Below are 16,522 nucleotides of genomic sequence, written 5' to 3'. Positions count from 1 at the left end.
TCCTTTGGGTCTTAGCAGGCAGCCATCCTGTGCTGTCCTCTGGCCGTCGTACCCTGTGCTGCCCATACTGCTGCCCTGTGTGGTCTTGCAGGGTTTGTGTCATGGGCTGTGAGCCCCTTAGCAGAGGCAGTCTGTTTCCTGTGGACGTAAGCTCCCGTCACGCCAGGCCTGGCACAGAGCCTGTGCTTGGGTGATGTTGCTGGCAGGCTCCACGGTCCCAAGGCTAGTGTGTGGCCATAGCCAGAGGCGGGTGGGCCAGAGCCACTGAATGAGGACACTCATTTCCGATCTGTGCTGAGGAGTTTGAGGATGGAGCTCCCGCGAGATCGCATCCTTGCCAGCACGTGACCTCCTCTCAAACTGCGCCCCTTCCCACCGGCCCCGCCCTGGCCACACGGGGGTTCTTCCCATTGGCTCATGTTCCCACTCCCTTTCCTCTGCCAGGAACTCTGCCATCCAGGCCACTCCTCTGCCTCCCCCAGTCTCCTCCCTGCTTAGCTCCACCCCGGCCCCACCAGCAGGCTCCTTTGATCCTTCAGATGGAAGCTCACCTGTTTAGAGAGCCCTTCACTCGCCATTCCAGGGTCACTCTGTCACAACACCCCCACTTTATGTTATACTGCGTCTCTTTGCCTTAAAATCATCTTATTTTTCCAGTGTTACTGAGCTAGAATGGACACACAGCATCATCTGACTTACGTCACGGGCGGGTACCACAATAAGCTTAGGGAACAGCCATCATCTCACAGAGATACACCATTCAATAGAAAAAAATTCCTTTTTCCTTGTGATGAGAGCTCCCAGGATTTATACTCCTAAATTTTTTTTTGTCCTTTTTTTTAGGACTGCACCTGTGGCATATGGAGGTTCCCAGGCTAGGGGTCGAGTTGGAGCTACAGCTGCCAGCCGACGCCACAGCCACAGCAATGCCAGATCCACTGAGTGCGGCCAGGGATGGAACCCGTGTCTTCATGGATACTAGTCTGATTCATTAACCACTGAGCCATGATGGGAACGCCCCCTTCTAGCAGCTTTGAGATATAATATACAGGAGTGTTAATTACCTTTATCATGTTGGGAAGCACATCCTTAGTAAAAAAATAACGTGGTTATTATTTTCTGGCTCCCACTACACGCTTTGCTCACGGCCACCCCTGTACTGCCTAGAACAGACCCTTAGCTGTTGAAGGAATAAATGGTGACCGCTTTCTCTGCCGCAGATGGCGGACCTGCACGCGGTGCCCAGGGGCATGTATGATGGGCCAGTGTTTGACCTGACCACCACGCCCAAGGGGGGCACCCCCGCCGGCTCCACCCGGGGCTCTCCCACTCGGCCCAACCCGCCCGTGAGGAACCTCCATCAGTCGGGATTTAGCCTGTCAGGTGAGTGGGACGAGGTGATGCAAAAAGGGGCCGGAGGGGGGAGGGGAAGAGGAGCGCTCCCAGGCCGAGGTGAGCGGTGATCCCTAGAGCTACTAACCCATCACTTTTCAGGGAGCAGGCCACTGGGGCAGCCAGCAGGAAGATGTGCCCCACCAAAGAGGGGGCCCTGGTGGGAAGTAAGCCAAGGCTCAGTCAGGTTAAAGATGAGGTTTAAATGATGGCCAGTGCTGCCTGGAGATCACACCTGGCAGGCCGGGGTGGGGGTGGTCTCTGGCACCGGGCGGGAACCCGGATGGGAACCCGGATGGGATCTTGGCCTGTGAAAGCCCTGCAGTACGTTTCCTTTCCTCCGTTTGCTCAGGTGGATGGAGAGCTCAAGTTATTTTTCTGCTCCAATTGCAGTAGCTTCTTCTCACTCAGAATTTTAATTATAGTCTCCCTTCCTTTTAGTAAGGATGCTGGCAATAGCTGCCATTGACTGAACCCTGACCGTGATTTAGCGCCACCAGTAGTCTCAAAGGTCTCGTATTCATAGAAAATATTCAATGGCTCCCTAACCAGTCGTCTTAAAATGGGGGAAAATAAGCATAGATTTGTACCTCTATGATGAGCATTTTTGTTTTATTTATTTTTTTGCCTTTTGTCTTTTTAGGGCTGCACCCGCAGCATAGGGAGGTTCCCAGGCTAGGGGGTCTCATCAGAGCTGCATCTGCGATTACACCACAGCTCACGGCAACCCTGGATCCTTAACCCACTAAGCGAGGCCAGGAATCAAACCCACATCCTCATGGTTCCTTGCTGCATGTGTTTCCACTGTGCCACATTGGGAAGTCCTATGATGAGCATTTCAAAGCGAGAGAAGCAAGATAAGAAGGGGATGAAATGCATAGAGAGACAGCAACTGTGTGTGTGGGGGGGGAAGAGGGAATGGGAGAAACAGGAAAATAGGAAAAACAAGGGGGCACAGAGGAGGAAGACGACTGGAAGAGGGTGTCGTCAGAGACCCTGTGTTGCAGTTGCCAGAAACTGTTCAGTGATGTGTCATTTTTCACGGCTCCCCGGCGACCGTCACCCCTAAACTTTTGGAGGCCCCTTTCTAAAAGGTCATGAATGCCTCCCAGTGTTTCCTTTTTGCCATGGCGGGGGAGGAGTGGAACGTCACTACTCCGAGTTGTGAGACCCTGGGCAAGTTGCCTCACCTCCCGCAACCTCAGTCACCTCCTCCGTAAGGGGGGTAATAACGACCCCCCTCAAGGGGTAGTGGTGAGAGCGGAGTCAGGCGACCTGAGAAGCCCTGCACACGCTGCTTGTCCCAAGGAAGCTGTTTTTCATGTCCTTCCCGTTGCTCTTTTTGTTATCACCGCTGTGATGCTGAGGGGCTGATGACCCCCACTGAGAGCCTAGCTTCTCCTGGCAAAGGGCTCTTTTCAGGAGGGTGGGTCCGAAAAGTCTGGAACACGTGACAGACGGGCAGCTTCTTGGGAGATGAGGAAGGCATTTATTACAGCACCTTCTTCAACGTAACGCAATTTCTCTCTTGTCCACACCCCCGCTCCCTTTCTATTCGCTGGGAACTTACTGCCACCCGTAGGCACCCAAGTGGATGAGGGGGTCCGCTCCGCCAGCAAGCGCATCGTGGCGCCCCCTGGAGGCCGTTCGAACATCACATCCCTGAGCTAAGCCACCCTTCCCGGAAGAGAGGGGCAGAAGCAAGAAGAGATTCTTTTGAAGCCAAAATGGTACACCACTATTTAAGAAGGAAAGCGAATCCAAACAGTTTCGAGCTAAAGAATCAATAAGCCTCAAGCCTTATGTTTCTCCAATGTTACGCTCGCTTGCCTAGCTTTACGAATATCGCTTTGTTTTCGGTTTATGCTTAGCCTAATGGGGGTTGGAACCCCCTCCCCCCACTTTCATGCATGCAATCAGGCCACTAAGGTAAGAGTCTGCTATATAGTGTTGAGAGCGTGTGTAGTGCTGCATCTTAAGACAAGGGGACAGACAAAGCTGGGACGTCAGGAAAATGAACACAAGGGACGCTGGTTATTTGGGGTCCGTGGGTGGTGGGAGCCCAGAGCAAGGCCGAGGGCTGGGATAGGCTGTGTACGGGGGGAGGGGCGGCGGGGGGTGAGCTTAAGGGGTCTTGTGTATTGCGTTGAGGAAGTACCTTTATTTCCACGGAAGATGGCCACCTCGGGGCAGCCGGGTCACTCCCGCACCGTCTGAGAAGGCAGGCGGTCTGGGGTTCCAGACTTTGTTACGTTCCCTACTAGTAGAATTTATTCCTTGGACCATTTTGTTACAACGCCCCCCTCCCCAACCCGCCCCAATCCAACTAGCGCGTCCACCTGCTGAGTCGTGCCAGAGTTTGGACGGACCTCTTTCTTGGTGGGCTTTTCCACGTCTTCTCTTCTTTCCTGGGGTTGGGCAGGAAAGGGGAGAGAGGAAAAGCCCTCTCTCTTTCTCTTGCCCTCCCTGGCTCTTTGGTGCTCTTAAAAGGCGGCAGCTGCGAGCACGGCACAGGCGCTTAAATGACGCCTCCCGCTAAACACCTGCTGGTGGTCGCCTCCCCTCTCCTTGCAAACGGAGGCGAGCGGGCAGCTCCTGGCAGGACTGAGTTAGGACTGGAGCCTCGTGTGCCAGCGGTGAGTGACGCTCTTGATCTCCCGAGACCCAGGCGCATCCTTGATTGAATAGGATTTTGTGGGCAGAGTGTTTTCGCCGGTGTCCCTAACTCCTCTTGGGGAATGTCAGCGGCTGTGGGAGTCCAGCAGGGATGTGGAAAAGCCCACGGGGAGCAGAGGGAGCACTGCCTGTGGTCGTGGTTCTGTTCGTTGGCTCTTTCGCCTTCTGTTAGCATCTCCTTGGGGAAGACTTGTTTCCGTCCTGGAATCCCTGGACGAGTGGAAGTGACATTCGGCCTTCCTGACATGACGCTTAAAGGAAATTAGCATCCAGTGTTAGCTCCCACCTTGTCTGTCAGCCCTGCATGTCCAGTTCCCCGTCGTGCCACTTCCTAAAATTCAGTTTTTTGAAGCAAGTTCTTTGAGGGCGATGAGGATTTGTAGAACCAAGCCTCCATGTGCAGGAAAAATATATTCAACCTGGGACCAGACTTCTTTGCGTGGGGGTGGGGGGTGGGGGAGAGATCCAGCTGGTAGATCCCAGTCCTTTCAAGAAAAGAGCAGGCCTCAGACACCTTTCAAGCGCTTAGGAGAAGCTATTATCTCTGCAGGTGTTAGTAAGCTGAAGACCAGAGAAAAGGGTTGAAAAGGAATTGGGAAACAGCCAAGGAAGAGGATTTCTCTAGCAAGCTAATTTCTGTTCTAATCATTAAAAAAAAAAAAAAAAAAATTTGTCCCCTCATACACGGAGTCTTGCTATTTCTAAGGCTTTTTCATGGTGCCTTTAAGGGAAACTTAACTGAAGGAGAGGATGTAGCTCTTGATTTATAACTCGGAGACTGGGGAGCCTTTGGCAGAAATCACTATGACAGTTTTGCAGGCAGAGGGAGCGGATCAGCTGCAGCCTCTTTATATACCTCATTGGCTGGGCTGTGCGGCAGGATGCGTTGCAGTACCAGCCACAACCACCAGATGGAGGAAGAGACGCTTAAATAACGCTAGTCCGAGCATCCACTTGCACGCGTGCCGTCCGCTGCTGCTCTTACCCAGACCCTGCGTCCAGCTCCTCCTCCCATGACCTCTCTGTGCCGTGAAAATAGATGGTCCGTGGTCAGATGGGTTGCACTTGGGGCTTCTGAATGAAACCTTCAACCCGAACTTTATATTCCACACAAGGTTTCCATGCTGTGGGAACCCCCCCTTCATGCCTTCGCGGCAGGCAACGTCCCTCATCTGAGAAAGTCTCCCTTTCTTCACTTAGTAACTTACCGAGCATAGACATTCCTGAGAATTCCAAGAAAACTCCCACGATTTTCGGGACTTTGATTTCTGGTTCCTTATTACTTAAGTTGAAATTTATATTCAAATGGATCCTCTTGCAAGAGACCCAATCAAAAAGCCGGGTCCACAGGGTTTAGGCAGAGAACCTGCGGAGGTGGTGGGGGCGGGGGTGGGGCACAGCCCTCTGGGTTCCCTGGCATCTCCTCCGAGCGTGCTGGATCTTCCACCTCCCCCCACCCCAGCTTGCTTTTGCTGTCTCATCTCTTGGCCCCGCCCCTCTCTTTCCCCCAGCCTTCTCGCATTACTCCAAACCCAGATGGAGCAACCTTCGGGGTTTCTTTCTGGCACGGCCAGTGTCTTGGGGAGTGGAGAAGGTATTCGTAGAACTGTTAAATCAGCCACCCCACTAGGAAGATTCCTTCTCTGAGTTTTCTAAAGCTGGCAGGTTGTAGTTAGGCAGAAAATCGGTTCATCCAAGTCTAGTCACCCTGTGGCCTTTTTCTGCATGACTACACACAGAAAGTCATGCTCTGCTCCCAAGGCCTGCCTCCCAAGCCTGGACGTGCACCCCCTTTCCCCTCGCAGAAGCCCTCCCCAGCAGCTTCATGTCACAAGCTTCCCAGGCTGTGCCCCCTGGAAAACTCCAGCTCAAGTCCCTGCGTCCCCATGGGTGGTGCTGGGCAGCCAGCATTCCTGGAAGTTCCCCCTTTGGCAATGGTGTGTGGGTGTTCGGTTCTGTGTCTGGTGACTATGGACAGACAGTAAATCTCCCTGTGATCCGTGGTAGCTGTGAGGCGGCTCTGGAACGCCAAGAGCTGTTTGCTTTGAACCGTGAAGAAAACTGTGTTTTGAGTTTAGCTGAGATTAAGAAAAAAGTTCCTCCAGTGACTGTTAATGTAAACCTGGTTATTAAAATAACTGTAAAACCACCGTGTCGTTGTCTAGCCTTCTTCTGCCTTGCGCCCTTCCACCTGCAGCGTGAGCACCGCCCAGCGGAGCAGACAGGGTTAGCAAGACGGGCGCACCTGATGCACGCCGTTACCGTGAGACAATGTGGGGAGTTTGTCTTTGCAGTTGAGCTTGATTTTTTGTTTTGGCCACAGAGTTAGAGGACCATTATTGGAACTTGGGGGAGTAGCTAAAGATTTTTTTAAGGAGTCATCAGATTTAGTATGCTTGTAAAAGCCATTGCCATTTGAGATAAAGCTAGTTGAGTTCAGAAGAGATCCTGAAAGGGTCTTTGGGGTTTGTTTTTGTCTTCCCCTTAAAGCGTTTTCTGCTTCTTCCTAAAAGCCTAAACTTTGAGAAAATGCAAACGAAGCATGTTCCAAAGCATATTTTTTAGGAAACTGTTCCCAAGGAGTCCAGGGAGTATGGGAATGGATCATTTACCATGTCTACTCTTGAGAGACTCGGAGTATGTATCATCACGCGGAAGGATCTGAGAAGTTTTATGAGTCTCTCAAAATCTGTCCAACTCATGCTTCTCGAACACGTTTTTGACTCTGGAACGTCTGCGCACCCTTCAACATTTCTAAAACCTTTCAGGGAAATACGCCTGGATCCAGTGAGATTTTATGTAGGACATCTTTCGTTGCAAATGTTAGGCTTCTATGGGCAAAGAAAACCTTTTTGAAAAGGTTTTTTTTTTTTTTTTTTTTTTTTAAGTCTGGTGTAACTGAAAACTTCAGGGATAGATGTGGATAGTTTGAAGCAGATGGGATCTAGGATGTTGTCTCATTCCACCTGCTCACCCCACTTGCTGAAGTAGTGCTTCTTTCCATGTAGGAGCAAAAAGGGGCCCTTGACACCTTCAGGTTTGCATTTTGCTGCTTCCTAACTTCAGGGGGAGGGAGGATCTCTGCATTGGGCCAACTAAGGAGGTGGATTCTGATTGGTCCTGCTGGGTCACGTGCTCACCATTGACCCAGTCACTGTGTCCCAGATACTGAGAATGATTGGCCACACCTGGTCACATGCCTGGCCCCTGAACCACGTGGACCCTAAGTAACTCAAAGAAACTCAATCTGTGATCCTAGAAGAGGGTGGTGTGCACCTCAGGCAGGTAAGCAGCAGGTGGCCACCGGCACTGTTGTCAAGCCTGCAGAGCAGGCATGTGTTGCTCAGCACAGTACCTGTGGTCAAGGCTGGGGCAGGTGGGGAAGGGGATGGGATTGCTTTGATGTGTGATGAGCCGCTCTTGGTTTGGCAGAAAAATGCCATCAGTCCAGAAACTCGGGGTGATGATACCTATGCCACAGCTCACAGCACTGCCGGATCCTTAACCCACTGAGCGAGGCCAGGGATTGAATCTGTATCCACATGGATACTAGTTGCGGCACCACAAGGGGAAATGCTGATGATACGTTTTAACACAGACACTCAGAAACCACGTCAGAAGCTGCTCTGAGCATATAAAGAATTCTTTCAGTTTGACCTTCAGAGTTTGATGGTGAATAAGCTTTGGCCTGTAGTCCCATCTTGTGGCTTGAACTCAGGATGAGTGAAGCACCTCTTCTTGCTTTTGTCTGTGGCAGCAACTGAGCTCTGCTTAGGATTTGTGTGGGTATAAAGGCCATGCTCAGAGCTTAAAATGAGGCCGGCCTGTAGGGCTTTTGTGTTTTGCTAAGTTAGTGGAATTCTCACACTGAGCCACACCTCTGGGGGCTGGAGGTATTCAGGGCTGAGTCACATCAGCGGGGGAGGGGGGGAATGAGAACCCTGAATCGGAATAACAAGGTCCCTCTGGTTTCAGTGAACTTTCTGGACTCACCTGTGCTCCCACCACCCCACCATCACAGGGGAACACCAGCCGTGAGCAGGCAATGGCATGCATAGGCCAAAGCAACCAGCAGAAGTGAGATCTCATCCTTAAGGCTGGCGTTCCTCAGAATGGCAGGGGGTCTAGCTCCTGCTCTGTGCTCAGAGGGTGCTGAGAACAGGACCTGGACAACAGCCCCTGGTTTGCAGGATTGGAGCCCACCAGACTGACGAGAACCGATCCTGAAAATCAGCTAAGCTGCTGACTGTCAAGCTGTTGTGGGTCCAAGAGGTAGCTGCATGTTCCCTCAGTTGTCCCTAAGGGCAGAGGTTGCTTCTGGCTGCAAGAGTTCAGAGTTGTCTGTTCCCTTCCTGTCCTGAGTCAAGGGCCTTGGACCGTGCACCTGCTGCTTGGGTGTGTGGAACAGGATGAAGATGTTGAGGGGTGGGAGGGTAGCGTGGAAAAAAGATGTGTGGGCTGTCCTTCAGGTCATAGTGAAAGACAGAATCCAGAATTCTGGGCTGTGCCTCCTCTCCATTTTGTGGATCAGCGAGACTGGGTTGCTTCCCATGGTTCTAGAACAGGGTGTCTGACACCAGCTGTCCCTGGCGAAGGATATCCCTCACAGCAGGAAGTGGAAATAAGAACAAGTGACTCCGGGAACCCACACCCCTCCCTCTTGGGGGAACAATTACTCACCCCCCAACACACCTGGCTGACAAAGAAGGGTCAGTTGCTTAGGGTGTAGAGAAGACACTTTAATTCACACAGGCACAATGACGGTACAAACGCTAAGCTCAGCAGAAGCATGGATTTCCCACCCGAGGGCCGTCCGTTCCCAACAGCGCAGATAACTGGGGTTTGGGTTTTTTACTTTCGATGTGTCTGATATGACACTGAATGGAGGAGACAGTGATCACAGGCAGACAGAGTTTCTAGGAAACAGGAATCTGTGTTGACAGGACATGGGGACGACTAGATATGGAAAAGCCTGTTTTTCATGCCTTTTCATTTGGTTTTGGAAGAATGCAAGCCTGGGCATTGCTGTGTCAGCCAAAAGCAGGAACACTGGTCCCTGCTGCTGGGCTAACCCACTCGTTCTCCCTAGATGTTTCACAATCCCTCCAGTCTAGAAGAGCTATGATGACATTTAACGTCTAGTCGTTTCCGGTTAACATTTTCCTATCGCAAGCAGCATAACCACAAATTATTAAATTACCCGGATGAACTGAGCGGTGCTCCGTGTAGCTTGACATTGACTCCTGCCCTAGCAATGCCCTCAGCCGAAAGCAGTGGTGCCCTTTGGGATGTGAGCCGTTAGCAAGCATTTCCTCCCTTGGAGTTGGGACCGTGGCCAAGGTCACAGGGCCACCCCTCCCCACCACGAACTGTCCCTGTGGACGCAGTGGGCTGGGCGGCCCAGAGTCTTAGAACCAGGATCCTCCCCGTCGTGGACACCTGCTCAGACGTTCCAGACGTTCCAGGGAAGGAAGGAAGCTTCCAGAAACACCAGACGAAAGTATCGAAGAGTCACCCTGTTTCCTAAAATTCTTAGCCCTGAGCCTTGGTGGTCACAAACGTAAATGAGACATGTTCCACCGGAAGGGAGACGGTTTAACCCAAGTTAGAGAGTCAAACCAAAGGGGTCTGATTTCAACAACTAGCAGTCACAGGAGTTTAGCCATCCTTTTATTTTTTGAAAAAAGTTTTTGTCCTAAGGCTCCAAATGTCCAGTGGTGCGAGGTGCTTAGAATCAGCTGTTCTGTGCAGTGATGGAGGCAATGCTTTTTCTTTTCCAACTTACACTGTGGATCTGTCACCTGGTTAGGACTAGAAATCCATCTCACCTCCCGGAGGCTGTGGTCTCCAGTCAGTGGGTCCCTGGTTCCTAACAGCCCATGAAGGTGCTGTAGGCACAGATGCAGGTCACTGGGAGTAAAAACTAGGGGTTCAACCTACAGAGGTTGGGCGGGGTTCCTGTTTCCATTTAAACTGTATAGACAAGAAATGGCACAAACAATTCATTCCCATCCCAGTGGAGATCCGACCAATCCCATTGCACTTGGGCACGTGTTTGCCCAGATCTCTCCCTTGGGCTGATCTATACAAGGTCACAGAAAAAGGAGGGACCAGGTGACTGCAGAGATGAGGTGACAGCACATCAGGGCTTGAATCCAAACAAATGACAACAGTTGGTAAAGAAGCAAGTGGCCCTGGACCCTGCTCATTTCCAACCTGGAACAGAATCTGGCCACCTTCTTTTAGTGCTTGTTAACCCATCCACCTTCTTGGTGAAAGTGAGTCAGAGTTGATAGTGTTTGGAGGAAATCAAAATAGCACAGGCAGATAATGTGGGGGACATGTAAAGGAAAGGAATCAAACAGAACACAAGAGCTGGCTCTTAATTCTTCACAAAAATACGGCTACTCTTAAAGTAGAGAGGCACTGTTTCAGCCTTTCAAGGCCAGAAGCTCTGGGCCTCTTAGCCTCATGAGGAGAAAACCATAAATTGTGAGTTGAAGTTTACCACTGGTTTTCTCCCTATGTTTAGTCAGCCCAGTGTGAGCTTCTGGAAAAGTCCTATGTAGCTGGCAGCAGTATCCATGACTTCTGCACCTTTCCACCTGTCTGGTTTCCTAACTGGTCTCTCCTGTTGCCCCCTTGTCCTTAAGTAAGGACAAGGTTTAGGTGATCTGACTGGCCAAGAGTTGAAACAATTTCCCCAACCCTGGTCATTCCTGACTCTACCCACTGGCATCTGTGAGTTGCCAAAAACAGTTCCTCTGCAAAGATCTTTTGTGTATCAGGAGAGTGGAGTTCTATCAGAACTTAGGTGAATTAAATTTGGTGCTTGGCAGATAAATACAATACAAAGAAAGGAAAACATCAATGCTATTTTAAATAGGCAGTTCTGCTCACCATTCTTGCAGTAGGCACAAGTAGGCATTGCTGTTCCCTTAGTCAGCCTCTGTGACCTTGGACCTCTCAGTTCTAAGCGTGAGCATTCCACAGTTCTAAGTGTCATTCAGACTATAAAGGCACATCTAATCTGTTGAACATTTTAGTGCATCTGGTATTAGTCAAAAATAAGGCTCTCTCTCACACACACACACAGAACCGAAAAAGATGACTCGTTTCATTAGTGAAGGATCCTGTGATAATGGGATTATTTAAGAAAAGATAAACACCATATGTCATAAAATTAAAGGGATTTTTCAAGGGTAAATTTTGCTACCTTCCAGAGTCACTTTATGTTCTAACTTAGACTATAACTCCTGTATAAGATACAACTTCAGTGTACTATCGGTGAATGTGCTTTCAATGGGACAATATTCCTTTCTGATCCTCTCCAGACACAGGTCTTGGGTAGTCTTAAGGGGACAATTTTCCCACAAGCAACAAGCTTGAAGAAGAAGGCCAGTTGTATGCTAATAAATATTCCACAACTGGCTTGCTGGGAGGGGGGACAAGAACCTGATTTATAGCATCTGCCAATTTCTGTGGTGTAAATACTTCCATCCTCACCAATTGCAACCTCCCAACTTGACGTCACTGTACAGGGCGCTGGGACAGATGTGCACAGGAGCTGAGACAAGCAGGCATGCTGTTCTGACTTCAGCGCACCATGCAAAGCCCCTCATAGATATGTGTCCCTTCTAATCTGGTCCCGCCCATTTCTTCCAGAATAAGTTCCTTACTGTTAGTCACTCAGGCATGGGGATTCCCACCACTTTTGGGGATCTAGTCACTTTTTTCCTAGCCGAAGAGCCTCACTCCGTCTCCCACTTACGTCCGTTTGTCCATTCATCACAGTGTAATTAGAAGGAGTGGAAAAATAAATCTACATCCACATATGCCTTTTTAAATAAAAATAGGCTGTTGAGGATACAGGATGGTGGTGGGAAAGGCAGTGAAGAGCTCATCTAGTATTACCTTCTCATTTTAGATGAATAAACGGAAGCTGAGAAAGTGGTTAAGTGACTTGCTTAAGGTCACACCCGCTGGTAGTGAAACGAGTTCCCAGGAGCCCAGGGACCATCACTGATTCATGCTGCCTCCTTCCAAAGGTGTCCTTCACATTCTCTAAGGTGTGTGAGGTGACAAGAGGTGCGAATTCCCGTCAGTCTTCCCGACGTGCTAATGTGCCAAGGAGATGTTGAAGCCTTCAGAGGTGGCTATTCTGGCCATCCTCTTCTTGTGAGTCTTTGGTTTGTTCCGAGGCTAGATTTGCTTTTCTTTTATTAAAGTCCCTTTTGACTCTTAAAAGGAAGAAAATAAAGAGAATTTATTCACTGAAATAAAAAAGAAAAGATAAAGCTTAAAAGCTTTTGAAATGACAGCATCAAGCCCAACCATTTGTAAAGCAGCATGAGCCAGGGTAAATGTCTTAAAACCATCATTGATTTTAAGTGTTCAGATTCCAATTTTTCTCCCCTTCCCATCAACAGAAACCTGATACTAAGCTGAGATACCTATTACAATTTTTGAAATCTCCTACAGGAGAAAAAAAAAAAACAAAGGTTTCTGAATGTTCACTATTTTCTGTTAGGGATATGCATCATTTTGTAATTAGAAAAAAAACGGTTAAAAATATATATTAAAGCGTTGCAAATCAGGTCTGGCTAAAACACTCCCATCATTCGCTGAACTGCTGTTCTTCCAGGAGTTACTCACTTTTCTCTGTTGAAAATTATGAACTCCTTTTGGACAGATTCAAGGTGCTCTTGAAGAAGGCACTTCTTCAGGGAAACAAGTGGGGAAAAAATAGAGGTATAGTTAGCAAACCAATGAAGATCCTCAAACAACTGAAAATCCATTGAATGTCTATTCAGTGAGTGGCCCAAAGCATGGAAGACCAATGTCTCTTCTAGATGCACGTGATCGCAAGTGCGTAGCAGGAGCGACACCCCAGCCAGATTAAGAGAAGAGCAAATGGAAAAGAAACAGGAAAAGTATGTCAGCTCTCTGCTCCCCACAATGAGGGAGCAAGGAAGACCTGTTATGGGTTATGAGCTTGATATCTTTCCGCCATTTAGCCGAGAGGAAACGTGGCTTCAAGGCAGGTGGGGACACCTGCCTTGAGCTGGTCACCTACTTCCTTTTCATCTCCTGGCCCTTATGTAAAAGGTTTGGAGGTTCTGAAAGTGAGTCCCTCTAAAACAGAATTTCCTGGTCAAGTTTAGGATTAACCTCTCTGTCCAAAGTTGTATTCCCTCTCTTGTCCTGCCCTTGTTCCCCTCAGGATTGAGGAATATCAGAGAAAAGTGGGGGAGTGGAACCAGGCAGTACCCTGTCGGGCCTTCCTGGGTATGAAGTCCCTCTGTGTCCCCTGCTCTTTGTTTTCAGGAAAGAAGGGGTTCTGTCTCCTAGGCCTTCCCCGGTTCCTAAGAGGAGGCTCCGGCAGTTAACGATCAGAACAGAGAGTCATAGGACTCAGTTCCTCCTGAAGGATATAGACCACAACTTGCTGCACATCTCTGAGTTGCCTGGTAGAAACTCAAGCCTTTTCCCAGGTGGAGGATGGTGACCACAGCCACATAGACCCCAGACTGGTTGGAACTGGAAGGCTGAGATTCCAGAAACATCACCCTGCTACCTCTCCACCAACCAGTCAGAAGAAGGTCCATGAGCTGATCAGGCACCCTATGATCCACTCCCCTAACACTGTCTTTAAAAACCCCTGTCCAGAGTTCCCATCGTATCTCAGCAGGTTAAGAACCCAAAATAGTGTCTGTGAGGATGTGGGCTCAATCCCTGGCCTCGCTCAGTGGGTTATGGATCTGGCAGCATAGTTTGCAGATGTGGCTCAGATCTAGCATTGCTGTGGCTGTGGTGTAGGCCTGTAGCTGCAGCTCTGATTCAACCTGTAGCCTGGAAATTTCCATATGCCCAGGTGTGGCCATAAAAAGAAAAACAAAAACAAAAACCCTTGCCTGAAAGCCATTGGGGAGTTTGGGTCTTTTGAGCCCAAGCTACCTGTTCTTCTTGCTTGGCCCTGCAATAAATCTGACTCTGCTCTAAACTCAACAGTTTGGCTGACTGACATCAGCATGCATCCGGCACACAAAACTGGGTTCTACTTGGATTTAATGAGCAGCTCAGAAACATCTCTTTGCACTGAATTCTAATGAAACGTTCCTCTTAACTGCACTGGGGTTGATGGGCTATACTTCAGTTGTGGTGAGCAGCCTTCATGGCTTTCTCACAGATTTGCCAAGCATTTGCTTTGCCACTCCACTGTCTGGCTGTCTATCTCTCACGATGACTTTTCTGCACTGTAATAAGGAAATTTAACCTCAAAGGATAATCATCAGGCTCAGGACGGTGTCAGCCTCAGGTCAAGTGCTTTAAAAGTCTGTAACAGAATACTTCCAAATTACTTCCGATGAAAAATATTCTTCTCCAAGGAAAAGAATCACTGATTCATTTTGTTTTTAAATCTAGTAATTAGAAAATACTAAGTCTTCAAGGAATGAAGGGTGTTTTTTTTTTCTTTCCTGAACAAATATTTAAGTGATAGAAAAGTAAACTATAAAAGGGAAAGAAATTTTCAGAAAAGACGGGAGGGAAGCAAAACAAAGGCAGGGAAAAGTCTCCATTACAGTTCACTCTTATCCTCAAACTAGGGTGTTTGTAACCTAAAGGCTTCCAGTATCAGTCTTGGGGGACATGAAGCTACAGAATGAATAAGATCTGATAGAGTTCCTTGGAGCTACAGCTTTACCCCAGGATTTTAGAAAACAATTTTTTTTGGCTTATTTTTTTTAAGGTCACGGGTAGGGCATATGGAAATTCCTAAGCTAGTGGTTGAATTGGAGCTACTGCTGCCAGCCTATGCCACAGCCGTGGCAACACCAGATCTGAGCCATGTCTGAGACCTGCACCACAGCTCACAGCAGCACGGATCCTTAACCCACTCAGTGAGAACCCAGGGATCGAACACGGGTCTTCCAAGATACTAGTGGGGTTTGTTTCCACTGAGCCACAATGAAAACTCCTAAAAAAATATTTTTAACATTAAAATATTACATAAAGATATAAATAAAATATTACATAATGTTTTAACATATTTGTATAATTTGTATATATTTTATACATATGCATAATTTATGTACATATATGTGTATGTATTTTTATACATTTTACAGGCAAAATATATACTATAAACATAAATACATAAACATAAAATTTTATATAAAAGCTCTGAAAATATTTACAAGATTAACATTTTAAAATATTTTAACATTAAAAATCAGGATTGTAATCAAATGCAGCAATGCACTTGAGTTTTTTTCTCTGTCACGTAACTCTGTCTTATTTAAATGAAGACAGAAAATGCACACTCCAAGGGGAGTGTGTGCTGTGTCATTGAAGACCCCGTGAGACCCCCCCCCTCAACTAAGGGCTTCCATGCAACATGTCCTCTGTCCTCCTCTTTGGTTGGAAAGGTTTAAGAAGGGCAGCAACATGGTCAGGTCAGTAGGGGTAGCCAGAAAGAGAGATGGAGGGAAAGCAGTTGGGGCTTTTGTGCTTGAGAAGAGAAATATTGGTTAAAAACCTTAGCGTGTGCTTCTCAGGGATTTGACTGGTGTGGGGGTGGCAGCAGAGGTAGCTGAAGGGTTTGGGCAGGTGGAAATCTCAGGGGGTAGGAAAGGGGAGTTAGGTCATTTGCTTCCATAGCAGACAGCCTGGTTCTTAAAAGGGGTTGATGAGCAGAGAGGGATTGAGTGCAGAGTATTCTGGGAACACAGAAGCAGCAGGGGCTTCTACCGAGAGCATGAACCAGAGCCAGGAAAAGAAGGACGTTAGAACTCAGGAATGGGGAAGTAAAACGTAACAGTGGCTAACATTTTGGCAGACATGTGCTCACTGACTCAGAGCAGTCTATGAAGTAGCTACCAAGACTAACTCCATTTCATTTTTTATTTTTTGCCTTTTTTGGGCTGCACCCGAGGCATATGGAGGTTCCCAGGCTGGGGGTCGAATCGGAGCTATAGCTGCCAACCTACACCACAGCCACAGCAGTGCGGGATCCGAGCTGTGTCTGCGACCTACACCACAGCTCACGGCAATGAGCAAGGCCAGGGATCGAACCTGAATCCTCATGGATGCTAGCCAGATTCATTTCCACGGAGCCACGATGGGAACCCCCTAACTCCATTTTATAAATGAGGAAACTGAGACATGGGGGAAAAGGAAAACTTTAGTGTTTTCACTCAACCTGATCACATCCCGGATTCTGCAGCTGTAGACATTAATCGCAGCTGCATACCTGAATCACCTGAGGAACTTAAAAAGGCCCTGATGCCCAGGTCACGCCCCCAGATTCAGATGAATGAACACACAAAAATGATGATAACACAATGAGCTGCTAAGACTGAGCCTCACGTTTTAAAATCCTTGGGTAGAGATACAGTGCTATTTTGAGATTCACCATCTTCCCGATTCTTCTTTGGGGGAAGACTCCTCTTTG

At 48.5% G+C, this 16,522-nt stretch overlaps 2 protein-coding genes across 4 annotated transcripts in view; one reads left to right on the top strand and one right to left on the bottom strand.

The window, feature by feature from the left end:
* The window catches only part of DPYSL3 (dihydropyrimidinase like 3), a 120,282-nt gene extending 114,065 nt beyond the window's left edge, over positions 1-6,217 (top strand). For both annotated transcript variants that reach the window (XM_047778977.1, XM_047778978.1), the window contains exons 13-14: positions 1,221-1,383; positions 2,975-6,217. In XM_047778977.1, the coding sequence (XP_047634933.1) occupies positions 1,221-1,383; positions 2,975-3,063 (252 nt within the window). In that variant the 3' untranslated portion in view covers positions 3,064-6,217. The remainder of the gene's footprint in view (positions 1-1,220; positions 1,384-2,974) is intronic.
* Positions 6,218-8,786: 2,569 nt separating this feature from the next.
* STK32A (serine/threonine kinase 32A) overlaps positions 8,787-16,522 on the bottom strand; it is a 138,422-nt gene continuing 130,686 nt past the window's right edge. For both annotated transcript variants that reach the window (XM_047778975.1, XM_047778976.1), the window contains 2 exons: positions 12,724-12,788; positions 8,787-12,308 (listed from right to left, as the gene is read on the bottom strand). In XM_047778975.1, coding sequence (XP_047634931.1) covers positions 12,215-12,308; positions 12,724-12,788 — 159 coding nt within the window. In that variant the 3' untranslated portion in view covers positions 8,787-12,214. The remainder of the gene's footprint in view (positions 12,309-12,723; positions 12,789-16,522) is intronic.

The sequence above is a fragment of the Phacochoerus africanus genome, chromosome 4 (genome assembly GCF_016906955.1).
Source record: "Phacochoerus africanus isolate WHEZ1 chromosome 4, ROS_Pafr_v1, whole genome shotgun sequence".
NCBI lineage: Eukaryota > Metazoa > Chordata > Mammalia > Artiodactyla > Suidae > Phacochoerus > Phacochoerus africanus.
This window is presented reverse-complemented; position numbering and strand designations above follow the sequence as displayed.